Source organism: Haliaeetus albicilla, chromosome 1 (assembly GCF_947461875.1).
Source record: "Haliaeetus albicilla chromosome 1, bHalAlb1.1, whole genome shotgun sequence".
Classification (NCBI taxonomy): domain Eukaryota; kingdom Metazoa; phylum Chordata; class Aves; order Accipitriformes; family Accipitridae; genus Haliaeetus; species Haliaeetus albicilla.
Window position 1 is genome coordinate 6122070 of NC_091483.1, and position 16055 is coordinate 6138124.

General features: G+C 37.5%; 1 protein-coding gene across 35 annotated transcripts in view; it reads left to right on the forward strand.

Annotated features, from left to right (window-relative positions):
- Positions 1-16055, forward strand: part of CAMK2D (calcium/calmodulin dependent protein kinase II delta) — a 162441-nt gene that overhangs the window by 129923 nt on the left and 16463 nt on the right. For 10 of the 35 annotated variants that reach the window (XM_069810081.1, XM_069810156.1, XM_069809929.1 and 7 more), the window contains 4 exons: positions 1904-1963; positions 3555-3596; positions 6144-6192; positions 11020-11103. In XM_069810081.1, coding sequence (XP_069666182.1) covers positions 1904-1963; positions 3555-3596; positions 6144-6192; positions 11020-11103 — 235 coding nt within the window. The remainder of the gene's footprint in view (positions 1-1903; positions 1964-3554; positions 3597-6143; positions 6193-11019; positions 11104-16055) is intronic. The other 25 variants (XM_069812397.1, XM_069811801.1, XM_069811885.1 and 22 more) reach the window with 5 other exon arrangements.

The window sequence follows — 16055 nt, forward strand, 5'->3', positions numbered from 1 at the left end:
TTCTATATGGGAGAATGGTTCCTATCACAAATACTACTAAATAACATTTAGTGTCAAAATAGTGTTCCCTGACATTAACTAAAGAGACTGCTTTATGTTCTTCAAAGCCAGTTAAAAGCTGGTTAAGATAAGGAAATTTGCAATCTGTAATTAATTAATGCAAATCCTATTGACATTTCCATAATCTAGACATATCCTAAGTAAGATTCAGTTCAGCTGCAGGGTTAATGCCTGCAATCAACAAGTCAGCCGCCACACCTGTACCAAGCTAAAATAAGCATCAAAAACTGCTGAGGACCTGAAGTTCAGTGATTTTTCCTCAGTGGTGCTAACTTCTGAAGGCTCAAATTTAGCAGAGCCCTTGGCACAGACAAAACTTAAATGTTAGCCTGCATGCTGAGAAGCTGAATACTTCATCTGAGACTACAGAGTCATCGGGAAGTTTAAATCAGAAGTCAGATGTTTCATACAGAGCTCACTTTGGTCCACTATTCTTGGACTTCCTCTTTCTTTATGCCTTTTCATATATGTTACTTAGCATATCGCCATTTTCTAATTGGTTTAGAAAGGTTTTCTTTTAGAAGAAAAAATACCACGTTTTGACCCCAAAATAGCTAGAGTTTGTTTTATTTAAATGAAGAAGTTCATTACATTTTTACAAAAATCCATTAATGAAATGATTTTGGACTTTTTTTCCTTCATTTTGCACATTTATTATTAAGTACTGTGACTAGAAGCTTCAATAGAACATTTTTGTTTTGTTTTGTTTTGTATCAAAGTCTTTCCAGGCAATATATATCTGTACACCCAGTTCTGCATGCCGCTTTGGACTGCTCTTGTAAAATTAGACATGACCAAAATGTACTTCATATCTTTTTCTTAATTAATGTTAAAAAAAATTTACATATTTCAAACTAGTTTTACTATACTTTAATCTTGCTTCTTAGTGCATGTAAAAAGTGGCTCGGTACATTATTTTCAGTATTTCTGTTCTTTTCATACCACAGTATTTATGAAAGCTGAATCTTAAAAATGGATTTAAAGAATCAGATACCTTTAAACTTATTGCTAAACAGTTTAATTTGAGTTGAAATTTTGTATAAGTAAAAGCCAAAAGTCTTGCGAAGGTGTAATACTATTCTAAGCTTAAGAATTAACGTGATGACCTACATGTAAAGCTAAGCAGATACGTACTGATTTGTGGTGTAAGACTACAGATAACTAAAGTGTGAAATGTTACATTTTCAAGTTATAGTACCAAAATTGAAAGGCTGATACACAGTTACTGCAGGATTCTTGAGAGTGCAAAAAATCACAGCTGCCAATTATTTTTGTCTAAAATAACACCAAAAAAGCTAAAGGGGCACCAGTCTCTTTCGAGCATCAGTTGTATTTATTCAGATCTGGAATCAAGTTATATTTATTCAAATCTGTTCCCAGAAGCCAGTAGAACAAATCTGTAGATTTCTGGAGAGCTATGAATAATCACATATTAATAATACTGTCTCCTGTCAAGAAATCGTAATGGCTATTTAGGACTTTCTTCAAACCCATATTAATTCTTTATTTTTCTTATATGTGATTAGCTGCTACATAAAGGCGCTCTGTTCTTTTTAAGTGTCACAGCTGAAGTCATCTATACCTTACATAGACCTTCATATAGTGCATCTGAAAGCCCGTAGCTAGCATGTTTGGAGGAGTTGCAGCTAAGCTAGCTATCGGACCTATTGTTAGTGTTCTTTCAAGTTCATAAGTTCATCTTTCTGTGATTCTTTATTTCCATATCTATATCTATATATAGATATCTATATCTGTATATAGATGTTCTATACAGAGAGATATAGATACGGTGCCTACCGCGAGTTCTAAGGCCTGTCTGTTTCTATTTTCTGCATACCTACAGATAAACAACAAAACGAACGTGGTAACCAGCCCCAAGGAAAATATTCCTACCCCAGCGCTGGTATACCTGGAATCTTCCTTCTCATGCTATCTTGAAGTTTTTGACTGTCTTCTGTTTGTTCTTCCTTCTTTTTTGCTTTTTCATGCATTTACTCTGTTTGCTTTCTAAAAACAGGTTTTGGAAAAACTTTTTGTTTGAATTATGCTTTCTTTTTTTTTGTGAGGAAGTCCATTAGAGCGTGTTTATTCATATAAAAAGTTACATGGAAGCTGGATGCGGTAGAGTCATAGCCTTTGTAACTGTAGTTGAATTTTTTGCATGCTGTGCCAGAAAGTGAATAGAATGCGCTTTATGTTGCTCTTAGCTCTTTGCCTGATGACTGTTTCCATCTTTTTAATGCTAACCTTTTGCACAAAAAAGAAAAAAAAAAAAAGGCAGCTCTATTATTTTCTCTGCTCTGTCTTAGTATAAGTATTGATGTCGAGGAGAGCTAACAGGATTATTGCTAGGCTACCATAAAATAGACCTTATTCAGATTTTCATTCCATATTTCCTAAAACTCAGCAGGACTTTGCAAGTCTTCTCGGGGATCAAGAGGCATCTAGTGCTAAGCATTTTTGCTTGTTTCTCTTACATTTAAATCTGCAGGAGACATTACTCATTAATAAGGTCTGTTAGGAACATATTACTAATTGGCGTGCTGTTCATGAATGTTTCTATTGCAGTCTTGCTTTTATTAGTAGCTCCTATTCCTTAGGCATACATGTATCAGAGGGCTGACAAACATAAATGCCAGTGCATAAGTACCTAATTTTGTGAAGTATTGTTTCTGCTATGCCTGCATATATAGCTTTGAAAATGCGGATAATTCACACACATTGGGAGAGATTTTTCCTCTTGAGTTTTTTTGTGCAACTGGCACTGAAGCATACATTGCTATGTAATTTCTAAGGACCAGTTGACGGCTTTCATGCTTGAGTATATGGCAGTCTGTTCCCAGACATAGCCATGCACAATAGTCCTTGCTGAAAGTATGCTGGCTAACTGCCATTTCAGTCTTTTTTTTTTTAAGGGAAGAGGATTTGGGGAAATTACACTTTAAAATGACACAAAGATCGCTTTCGCTTGCTTTTATGCTGCTCTGCCAGGGCAGCAATTGGTAGTAACCTACGTCTTCCAAAACATGGTAGCGTTTAGAGCTAGTTATCTTGTCCTTAATCCTTACCGATTCATCTGTATTTGATTTGATCACTTAGTCCTAATACAAGCAAACGTGCTTAAAGAAAAGATGTGTTTTCTGGCCTTCTTGTCTGGCCTGGCTTGGACAGGAAAACACGCAACACATTTAGTATGCCCTTGTGCAAAAGAGAGCCTCTGTAGGTCTCCAGAGCTTCAAAGCCCTGTACACATTGGTCATGAATAAGGTCTCTGCATGCTGCTGCATTAAGTGAGGTGGTCTTTTTTGCTGGCTTGCTGTTAAGGAAATCTGTATTTGAGACATCCAGTTTCACCCTCTGGCAACAGTTAACATTTGTTTTAGCTCTTGTCAGTGTTCAGCATTTGTGAGCTGGCTCTTCTTGCACTCCCTCACACTAATGAGAACGTATTTACCAATGGGAACTGTTTTTCTCTTTATTTTGTTCTCGCTCAGGAGCCCCAAACTACAGTAATCCACAACCCTGATGGAAATAAGGTATTCAGAAAGAATCAACTCCATTTTGCTTTTCCACACCACACATTTCATCCACTCTTCCACAGCAGAATAGGGCCATTCCAGGAATTTATCAAGGAAAATCTCATTCCTACATTTGTTCCACCTGGTGTCTCTTGAGCCTGTTTTCATGTGTGTTCATCTGCTACACGTGTCCTGCTGATTGCTGAGCTTCTGAAGCAATTGGCAGAGTTCAGTACCCTGTGCAGCCAGGCTTGGGGAGTGTGGTGTGTCTGTCGTTTCAGCCAAAAATGCTGCAGTCTAAGTAAAACCAAAGAACTCTGTTCTCAGAGCGTGGTGAGATTATACTGACGAGTTTTATGTGCAGTTGTCACCTTAGATAAAGACGTCATTTAAGTTTATTCCATCTGCTGTTTCTCAGCATGCTTATACATCACGTTGTGACGTGTCTTTTGCACAGGACTTTGGGTTTTTTTTTCCATAACATCACTGAGCAGTTTCAAAAAAATTTTAACATTTCAAGTGACAACGAGGTCTTGATTTTTATACGTTTTCTTCATGCTCTTTTCTTTTTCTTGTGTATTGTGATGTTTGCATTTGGCAGCTGATTCCTAAAATGTGTTTTGTTTTGTTTTTTTCATGCATGGACTTGAAAAGGGCCAGGAAATATCATCATTTACATATAACACATGTTCCTAGGTTTCCTGGAAAGAATTTACTCTTCAACAAAAATTTCACTGTTTACAGTGTTGACTTAAAGAATTGACATTTCATTTATCTAGTCTTAACTACTTGTGGTTATTTCATATGAGAAGGATTGAATCTGAGTGAAAAAATAACGCATGCAGACGTTTCTCAAGCATGAAAGTGCTGACGGTGTGTATTGTGCTTGTATATCCCATTCCTTTATGTACCTCGCCTCTGTCGAACGTAGAGCTTTTATTTTCATGTTACTACTTTTTCAGCTCCCTGAGTTTAAACTCATAGGCAACAAACAGCCTGTGTTTGAACACTAGTCTAATCTATATCGCTGAAGTCCACTAAAGACCAGAAAACCCAGATAAAATATTGGCATGACTACATCTACTTGGCTTCATTATATAATCTTAGCAATTAAGATACTCAATGTCCCAAAAGGTCACAGCAAACAAGCAAACCACTTCATGTGGAGAGTTACTCCTAAATTTGTCTGAAAGACTGATCGTTGTAGTATGGCAACTGGAGTGGATGCTTCAGTATTACAGGCTACATCTGCCGTGTGAGCTTGTGCATGGTGTTTACAACTTGTATTTGTGTGGGGGTTTTATTTACTTATAAGTACTTTATCTAATATTTTAAGTTATTAGAGCATGATACATCTGTGTAGAGTGAAACGTCTAACACCAGCCAGCTCAGGAAAAGCATGGTGACTTGTTCAGTTTTGTGTGTGTGTGAATTAATTCATGTGGTTTTATTTATGGATGCACATACGTTCTGTTTTTTTAAGTTCTGAGTAATGCATTAACCATTTTGAACATTCCTTTGGCTCAGCCTTGTAAGGACAGAGTGAATAAAGGGCACTGTCAAATCTACCTTTTATGATTTAATTGTAAAATCTTTTTAAGAGTTGAATACAATACCAGTCCTATCTTCTATCTCTCAGATAAAAATAGACCAGTTATCCTTTTTACTATTGATTTGTGAATGAAAAAAACAATAAGTATATATATATTGATTCTACTTTTCAGGAAAATATACAGACCAAAAAAAATCAAGTTTAAAAACTTTCCAGCTTTCTAAAACTGTGTACCTATTCAGTTTGACAGTGCCCTGTTGAATTTGCCCATAATATTTCATGTTTCTGGTAATTCATGAAAGACTGAGGTACAGTGTCCTTGCCTTTTTAACAGTGTGGTGGCTGAAGTATAAACTGTCTGATAGATGAGTCATTCCTCTACATGACCGGTTGTTTGAAGAATACTACTACAAACATACCTTAGTTTGTCAAAGTCATTTATTTATCAATTCCCCATCTCCTTAAAAAAAATTTTTGATCACAGAAACAGTATAAAAATTACACAGTCTGATCCAATATACTTAAAATCACTGGGATACTTTGTTTTATTATACATTGCATCAGTCATATGAGCAGAAAAACAGTTGTAAATTGTAGCATGCAGAAGTCTGCCTATTCAAAAGTAGGAGTGGAATGACTTATTTTGCACAGTTGGTTTAATCACTAAGCTTAAAATGGCAAGCTCTCCTACTTGGCTGAGGTAATTCATATAATGTTTCAGATGGACTTTGTACAGTTGGATGTTAAAGAAAAAAGTTTCCATTACATTCCTGTGAAGTAAAAGCATTAGACAGCAGGAAATGTATTTATGTTCCCTACTGTAGAGAATGGCAATGTTTGACATCAGTTTCAGGTGGAAACGTCTTAATCAGTGTGTGGCCATTTGTTTGTGAATTACATCCCACCCTGCTTCAAGTGTTTGCATGATACCTGTAACTAACTGTAATTTTCAAAGGCACGCAAATACGGCTTGGCTTGTTTTATACATTCTGCATATATTTACTTCCCAACAGGAGTCAACAGAGAGTTCCAATACAACCATTGAAGATGAGGATGTGAAAGGTATGATTTTGAGCTTGAAATGTTTGGAGAAGCAATAACATGAGTTACGTGAATGTGTTTCATTAGGTCATTAAACACAGAAACTCCTAATGAATCTTAAGAGAGAATACCATTTTTCCGTGTTTAAAAAATATTGTCCTCTTCTGCATTACTTTTGAGATGTTTCAGACTTACCTTTGATTTTTCATTTCCCAAAACACCATTTGCCATGATGTTTTGGAATGAAGAAAATAAAATTACTGCTTATTAATTAAGATATTAGTTCCAGTAATAATAGTAGTAGATTAAAAATGTGTAACTCAGTGCTTTGTAACTCTTACTTAGTTTATGTACTTTAGCATGCATTTGTGTTTTGGGTTTGCTGTTTTATGTCACTGTTTTAATTTTTATTCTGTTCAGATGCCAGTGTTTTTTCATGTTTCTCTTTTGTTCTGTCCATACACTTATTTAATCTTCTTTTATTCTTGAAAAAAAACTAGAATCAATAATTTTTTTATAAAGTTAGTTCTGTAACTTCACAGGTATTGTTTTTGTTTCCATTTTTTCCCCTTTAAATATTACACTGTGATGTTACTCATCCTTACTTTAATAACATCGTGTTTTAAAACAAAGGGTTTTTAAAAAAGAACAATGTTACACGTACAGGTGAAACGCAAGCCAGAGATAAAATGTGGAGAAACCATTGTAATATGGGCTTTGCTTTATGTTGGAAGTAGTATAATGCCTAAGTCGCTGTTAAAAGCGTGTATTAGCAAAGTTGTGCCCTAAAATACAAAGTAAATCTGCTAAAGAGCTTTGCTGGCCTCTGAAGAGCATGGGAACATTGTAGAATTTAAAGAGGTTCAAACATAAATTAGTTAGAATTGTATCAAAAATATCTAGTGCTTAGTTTCTGACTGGTAGAACAGGAGCTGTGCATGTTTGATGAAAATACCAGTATTGCCAGGGTAATGAATTGATAGCGTAAACATGAAAGCACAGTCTGCTGGTAGTGGCTGTCCAAGGAGCGTGGTGTTGAAAATGCAGATTTTATATTATGCTCCATATGAGGTTCATCAGGCATTTAAGTCATGGCAGCTTAACTCCGGCTTGCACAGGAAAGCAGAGCAAGCCTGTGGCAGAGCCCAGCCTCTTGTTTCTGCTGCTGCTCTTCACGCTGCTTTTGGAAAGGCTGAGGAGCTCAGCTGGTATACGGGCTAGTATCTCCAGTCTGCTGTGCTGCGGTAATTTTCTCTACTTTTGCATAGTTGGTGTTCCCTCGGTGGAGAGAAGATTTTCTGTCTGCTAGTAGCAGCGCAGCTGTAAATTGTGACTTACAGTGCTGTGTGAGGTGCAGTTAGCGCTAATTAAGTCACTGATGTCAGCACTTTGTTCTCAAAGTTTCAGTGAATCATTTAACCTCTTCTTGAGCAAGGTCTTGGGTGCATTAACAGCCAGTACCCGCTCACTTTAAATAACAACCTAGTGATAGTGGTTTGAGTTAATGCGAAGTAATGGCTTGGAGAACAATTACAGGTATCTGCAGCTGATGCAGAGGAAAATACAGTGTAATTTATCTTTATTCATAACACTTTGCGTTTCTTCCTTCAAACCATTATGTGTAGTTTAGCAACTAACCTCGTGAAATGAATAATTTAATTATAGGGCCTCTGTGTGATGATTTAACATGATGTTATAACAGTAGGATTTTTATAAAATTCTGTCTGAAGCTTAGCGCGCAGAATTGTATCTCAGGAATACGATTATAAGAAAAAAACAATGAAATTTTTTTGCCTAATTCTTTTATATGATTCTGTAGTATCACAGTTCAGAGCAGATTGGATGGCCACGATGCACTTTATTCCCCAAACAGAAAAGAGGATCTTGCAGTAATCACACGTCTGAGACACGAGATGGTAGCTGTGTCCTCCTCTTTGCTGTAGCTTAGTGACAGATGTAAAATGTTTGGCAGATGAAGTTTTCCGTTTCCTGACCTGTTGCTACACGATAGCGATACAAAGGGCATAAATTGGATGAGCCAGTAAGATGAGCTGAGGCTGCACTCCAGAGAGAGTGTCGTGTTGTGTATTTTCGGGAGGCTGCAGAAGGAGGAGCTAGCCGAAAGATGTTAACTGTGCTTACAGAAGAGGAGGCAGAGTAGCGTTGTATTGCTCTTCACCTGCTTTGGTGCGAAGGTGGGATGCTTTCTCCCCACCGAGAATGACAGTTTGAACTGCTGACGTTCTGGAATGATCGCGATAACCTCATACACTGATGCAGCTGTTTCAGCATCAGGTCCATGGCCTAACAACCGGCGGTACCGCTACCGTGTTCACCAGACACCAGGTGCACATTTTATTCCAGTGTATTGTGATTTCATTTTCTGTTTATTTAAAAAACAACTATAATCTCCCTGTTATTAATTGCTTGCAAGCTTGCTTGTTTCTCACTTTTTAGTATTCCTCTCACACTTCCAGTCTTTCCACCAGAGGCTGCTTTTCAGATTGTTTTATTATAAATGAAAGCTAACAGCACCCCTAGGGTCTAATTTCTAGAATGATTCAGGGAATAGCAGTCCTGCCACCCTGACAGCTATTATAAGCTCAAGCTTCATGCTTTAGCAAGGCACTTAGGAAAGATACTTTCCTCCTACACCAACTTGACTTCTGGATGTAGATTTTCTATGACAACAGTGAGAAAGCTGTTCTCTTGTCAGGAACTGGCTGCAGCTGGAGATAAGATACTGATAGGGACGAATGCATTTTGGAGGAAGCAGAGAGAATTCTCTCAGATTACTGACTGTCTGGGTCCTTATGTGTATGCTCATGATGGTGTTTGTCATCAAATTTGAGATCTAGAAGGAATGTTTCCCACCTTAGGTGATAAAGGACCTTAAAAATCTTTTTGCTTTTCTTCGCAGCATGGACTACAACATGGGAAGAGGCTCTCTCCTTCCTGTGAAGGAGAAGGGAAATGAGGATGCCACTCTGTAACTGAAATGTAGTATTAGAACATGTTTTATAGTATTGCAGTATGACCCACACCCCACAGAGAATGACTCTTCTTCACAAAGACGTGCAATTTATGCATTTTATTCCTCTGCTTGTTATTCTAACACTGTGCATAGTTTGCATAAACAGGTACAGGGTTCCTTCCTTTGTGCAGACTACTAGCCCACACGTATTTAAAATGTTCAGCTCTGCACCAAGTGGTTTCTTACTTTTTATTGATTTGACTCTTTAAGGTTGTGTTAAGGTTGTATGAATCATGTGAGGCTGTGTGGGATATAGTATCTCCAGCACAGTTGTGTTTTTGTGTGCCCTGTGGGAGTGTATGTGCATGTGGATGTCTGTACAAAGTATTACAAATGTTACGATTCATTAAGGAAAGGTAGCACTTAAAAAAAGTCTTATATCAGCTATCACAAACGTGCCTTTAGGAACATATTCTTACCTCATATCTATCAAGGAATGCATACAGTATTCTCCTCTCATGTCAGGATCTCACCCTATTTTCACTTCTGAAGGCAGGTATTTTAACTTGAGGACAGTAAAATCAGACTTCTAATTTGTTATTTATTGAAAATCTTAGTGTCTGTAACTGTCTTGCTTATGCATGTACATCTTTTAGGACTGGAACATACTTCTTTTACTAGAAAAAGTGCTTGACAAACAACAGTGAGCTTTAATAATTTAAGGAATAAGCCAATTATAGAATTTGAGTCTGAAATTACTTGAAGCTGTAGTTCAGGTTCCTTGCTAACATAAATTCCTGACGTTAACCGTTGCTCGTGGGCTTATCTGCATGATGGTGATCACTCCTAAGTATAAGGACAGGAGTGGACGGAAACAACATACTGAAAACTGGACTGTAGGCAATGCCTTCTTCTGGGATTGCTTGTGGGATTTCTCCTTCCTGTAGTAATGAGGCTGGAACTCTTTGGCAGCATCTCTTTGATATGAGATTGATAGGTTTTTTTCAGTAATGCTGTAGAATACCATCGTTATTTTTGCCAGCAGTGCACACAGACTTATAAAGCTGAGTTGTTAAATTTATCATGGTCAGGAAACCTAGGTTTCTCATGATATTTTTTTGCCCCTGGAAATGAATTAATGAAAGCACTAGTAAGAATGATGATTCCCGATGGGAAAAATTGCTGAGTGTAGATTAGGTAAATTCTGGCTAATCTGTGCTACTTAATACATCTGTAGATCACTTCAAAACATTCACCATTCAGGAGGCATGTATTTTCGTCTATTTTGCTAATTTATTTCATTTTATACCTGTTGTTTTTATTTTGTTTAACAGTAGAAGGAAACCAATTTAAACTAATCCATTTGGAACATACTTCCCTGAAGAAAAATCTTTAAATTTCTAAGAACATTTTTATAAAAGCTCTTTCAAAACCCTGGATATCTTGGTCCTGAATAGAGGGATAAATCTGCGCTGGCATCTGAACAGAGTCATTTATGGCTACAACCTTTACAACTGTTCTTTGGCACCCACACTGCCTCCCAAAAGTACATCATTGACATTGTTTGTGTGCTCAAAGATTTTATAAGTTCTTGTTGCTTGTAATTAAATTATCGTTATTTTTCTTTTGGCCTTCTCTTTTTCTTCCTTCACATCTGCTTGACCCTCATACAGCTCTCACAAAGGAGGGTGACATGGAGAGGTTATGTTCCACCCACCACTCCTCCTCTTCCATTGCTTCTTCATCTCACTGGTCACCACCCTTGCCGTGCCCCAGCGGCCGCTCCTGCTGCCGGTGCCTGCTGAGGACTCTGATCACACTCTACCTCTTCATCTTTGTTTGTTCATATGTTGTGTTTCTTTCCATCAATTCAGCGGGCAAGTCCACGAAAAATGCAAACTCAGAGAGTCATTCGCTTGAGTCTGAGCTCTCCCACTCCACTCCTTCCTCTCTACTGTGTAAGTTGAGAGACTCATCTGTTCAGATGATGTCTTTTGTCTCTCCTTCTCTTCCCTTCCCATCATCTGACAGTAGCACAAAAAAGGTAAATACTGTGATCTGTCTGATCTAGGAATGACCTTTTCTTAGGGTTTACAAAAGTATGGAGTATATTTTTTTAGATACTGATTTCTTGGCCAGGTTTTATTAATTGTAAAAATATTATCGTCAGCTGTAACAGCAGTATAAATAGGTATGTATTTCATCAAGTTGTATCTTGCAGAGGTAATCTTTGCAGTCATTTTCAACTTTGAGATAGATTTCACTCTCGCCTCTGGCTTGGATCCTGGATAGGGTCTCCAGATTAATTACCTGTTATGTTTATGTATGTTATAAAGTTACATAAAGTATGTTATACTTTCTTTAGCATCACCATTGATAAACCAACCTTAAAGCTGCTGTGACAGCTGTTAGCCTGCAGCATTAATTCATGACAACTGAAAAGTTTCATGCTTTGCTTAGGAGGAGATCTGTGGTGATTAGTGACCAATTAACTGTAAAGGAAATCTTTAGGGTGAGGAGGCTGTCTCTGAGCAGTTTAAAGATGAGAGGAAAAAGGCATTGTGTTAGTAGCTTGTATACTGTCAGAATATAAATGGCCTGCGCAGATGTATTTCTTGTTTATAAATTAACTCCGAAATTCTTTAGAGTGGAGGGATCTTCTGGGTTGAATTGGGGAATGATTTCTAGGAATGTAGGTTCTGCTTGCTGGATTCTGATCCTGCGTCCTGTGTGTGTCAGGGTGGTTGCACTGGTACTAAGAATGGGTAGCTGCACTGGTAAAGGTGAGATCCAGGTGGGCCCTTGGAATCACAGGCTGTGTGCAATTGGCCTGAACCTTATTTTAAATTTGAGTGGAATTTTTGCTAGGTGCAACTAATGCAGGTGAGAGGGGAATCGGTCCCCAGGATGATGGGCTGACTCCTGTCACGACTGTTGACAGGTAATGTTGAAAGAGTAGCTTCATTCCGAGGGAGGAGCAGGTTAGTATATATCAATATATAGATGACTGTATATCAAACTAGAACTACAAATACCAACAGCGCAAACTACGCAGAACCTTAAAGAAGAGAGGAATTAGTAGGGAAGACATGGACCTGTATAACATTCAAAGCTAACACATGTGGTAAGGCTTTTATTTCATCCACAGTACATCTATCCCCATCTCATTGTTTAACCTCAGCCAGTAACTAAGCACCACGCAGCCACTCACCCACTCCCCCCCCCCCCAGTGGGATGGGGAAGAGAATCGGGGGGGGGGGGGGAGAAGGTAAAACTCATGGGTTGAGATAAGAACAGTTTAGTAGAACAGAAAGGAAGAAACTAATAATGCTAATAACAACAATAATAAAATGACAATAATAACAATAATAATAGGATTAGAATATACAAAACAAGTGATGCACAATGCAGTTGCTCACCGCTTGCCAACTGATGCCCAGTTAGTTCCTGAGCAGCAATCCCCCCAGGCCAACTCCCCCCAGCTTATATACTGGACATGACGTCACATGGCATGGAATATCCCTTTGGCCAGTTTGGGTCGGCTGTCCTGGCTGTGTCCCCTCCCAACTTCTTGTGCCCCTCCAGCCTTCTTGCTGGCTGGGCATGAGAAGCTGAAAAATCCTTGGCTTAGTCTAAACATTACTTGGCAACAACTGAAAACATCAGTGTGTTATCAACATTCTTCTCATAGTGAACCCAAAACATAACACTATACCAGCTACTAGAAAGGAAACTAACTCTATCCCAGCCAAAACCAGGACACCCCAGAAAATCTATTATGTACCCAACATTTTCAGATTTGAATGCTAGCAGCCCCACATTTCCTGCTTCATTGGGAGGTTAATAGTGTTAAGACCACTGCTAATGTTTAAATGTAGATGTTCATTACTAATTCTGTTACCAAATTTAGGAACAGAGGCACCTGAGGTAATACCGCTGTCCTTAAAAAAAAGTAGATTATTTGAGTTTCCCTGAAAGTGTGTGGTGCAGAAATGGCATAGTATGTATATACAGTGACATTTTAAGAAGGTGAATGGTCTCATATTTATTCTGTTCATTCTGTGACTTCAGAAGCAAGCACAATTCTTTGCCACTTTGTTCCACCAAATAAACTTCTCAAAAATCCTGTAAAAAAGTGCAGGTAGAATTCAGTTTAAGGAATGCTACAATGATCAAATTAAACAACCATCTGCTATGAGGCAGGAAAAGTATTAGGTGAAACTATTCTGGTAAAGCTACATGGTAGAGACATGATGGTACTACTACAAAACAACTCAGTTTTGTTTAAGTGATTTACAGATTAGAAATTTAGAATTTGCCAAAACACTAGTAGGCAAAGCAGCAGAAGTTAACTCAGTATCTGAATATGCACTAGACTTGCTTGCATTTTTTTGTTCTGAAGCTTCAAAATAACTTCATCCCGATAACGGGAATATTTAATTTCCTTAAATAACAAAGTTCAGTGACCAAAGAAACTGTAAAGTCCCTGTAACCTCACCTGTCCTCAACATGATTTTAAAAATGCGTGATTCTGGTGTAATACGATTTTAGAAATGGCTGTGATATGCTGTGTTTTCTGTAGCCGTACATTTAATAGGAATCAGCGGTCCTGTGGCTTGAGAAAATTCAGAAAACCAAAAGTAGTTACTGTTTATCAAGCATAGGATTAACGGAAGTACAAGTAAACAGAACTTCTGTGCTGAGAGAAGATGTTAGGAACGTGATAGGCTATTAGGGTAAAAACTGCTGGTGTGGCTAATGGAAGATGAGTTTGTGCTAACATCATTTTGAAGTGGAGTTTTTGTTGGGATAGCTCTAACGATCTGTTTCAGAATACTGATACAGATTATAGAGGTCTCTGTAATATTGCTGTAAAGAGGCTGTTGGAGTTGTGTACATTTGGCAGACTTACATTCACCAGAAAGAAGATAACTGCTACGAACAGCTATAGTAATGAATAATTTTCACTAGCAATGAGCAATATTAAAAAAAACAGTGAAAGTTAATACTGCTGAGACTTTTTTAGTAAACTCCATGGGAGTTACAGGGCTTGCTGGAGACAATGATATAGGCTCAAATGGTTATGATTTTTAACTTACATCAGAATTCAAGTCAGTGTTTTCAAAGAGCAAATTTGAGAATTGAGAAGAAAAACATGATACAGTGAAGTCAAACTGCAAAGTTTAGGATGGGAACTGGTGGTCAGAGGCATGTGTGGTTTCTTTATGTCAAAAGTGTCTGGGAAATGAGAAGGGCTCCAAAGATTAGCTGGAAGAATACCCGTACCTGACAGCTATTTCGTGACAGCACAGTGGTAAGAAGGTGGGAAGCACAGTAGTCTACAGTGTTAGTTCTGTGTAATTCACTCTCTGTTTGTTGTTAAGTAGTGATTCTTATAATTATCGGTATACATTATAATCATAAACAAGAAAAATACTGATTTCTTAGCTGGTAAACTTGATAGGCTTTAATCTGCTGTCAGAGGCATGGGAAAAAGATGATGTAAATGTGGTGTGTTGAGAAAAGACAAGCTGCAGAAGGATTATTATATAGTTAAAGTAGGTCCTGGAGAATAAAACATCCCCATTCCAGCCCTAGGTGCGTAAGATATTGAGGAATATATTTTTAAAGGTAACACAGTTTTCCTATGAGTAAAATAGGTAAATGCCACATTTCTTAGAATTACTGTTTGGGGATGTTGATGATCTCAACACATCTCAATGCTTTTTAAAGCTTATTCAAAAGGAAAGAGATGTAGAATTGAGGGTTATTATTGGTTTTCAAGTGGAAAACATTGGTGGAAAACAACAAGATTTTTCTGAATTGGTAGAGTGATTAGGTAGGAGCACAGTTTAAATAAAAATATGCACAGTGGCAAAGGTTGTTAACGTCTTAGTTATCAAGACTTTAAATATCATTTCTTGAGACAGCAGCCAGATTCCATGATTAATGTGACATGTTGAGAAACCATAGTGCAGTATCTTGTAAGTGCAGTGACCATGATATAGCTTTGTTCTGAGACCGTAAGTGATTTGTCATTAAAAAATAAACATTTGCCAACCTTTGCCACACAGTATAAATACTAGTGTAATTGTATGGCAGCTCCAAGGAGAGAGCATCTTTAGAAATAATTAATTTCATATAAATAAAAAGAAACTACATAGGCCATATGATAAGTTGCTTAACATCACATTACGATACAGGTTTACATAGGAAATGCAGTCATTTTGTTTGATCTTTTTTGTCAGTATAGGGTGTAAAGTGCTGGGATAATTTTTCAGATATTTGCCTACATATCTAATGAATTAATGTTTTTTTCATTAGGCAAGTAGTAGGCTTACAGATTTTCAGAAAGGTGAAAGACAATCGATAGCCTAAAAAAAAATTGCTGCAAACCGTCCACCCATATCATAATTTGATGAATCAGAGTGAATCTTTGGAATCAGTAGGCACTAGGAAAGCAATGTTACATGTAAGATGACAACTCAGATGTCTTAGTTCATATCAAAGTTAAGGTTAAGCAGTGGGGTAGGAGATAAGCTCTGATCTTACATACACTAAATTTTGATAAACTTCTTGAATGAGAACTCCCCTGGAGTATGCTTTGTTATCTGAGGGTCTAGGTATTTTTTATGTAGATCTAAGATTCAATCAGTCATTTATTCATGCAGCACCTTCTTTTATTTTCTTCACAGAACTCATTTTCTTGCGATATCTGGGAATAAATTGTTAGAGAAATTATCAGCAGAGAATTTTCAAATATTGGTGTGAAGAGAATGGTTTTGAAAAACATTTTGTGACATTTGCTGTATTCCTCCGCTTCTGGGGTAGCAGTCTGTGCTGTAAAGTTGAATGACATCTGGTACATCCACATAGCCAGAGTTCATTATACAACACAGGATTAGATTTC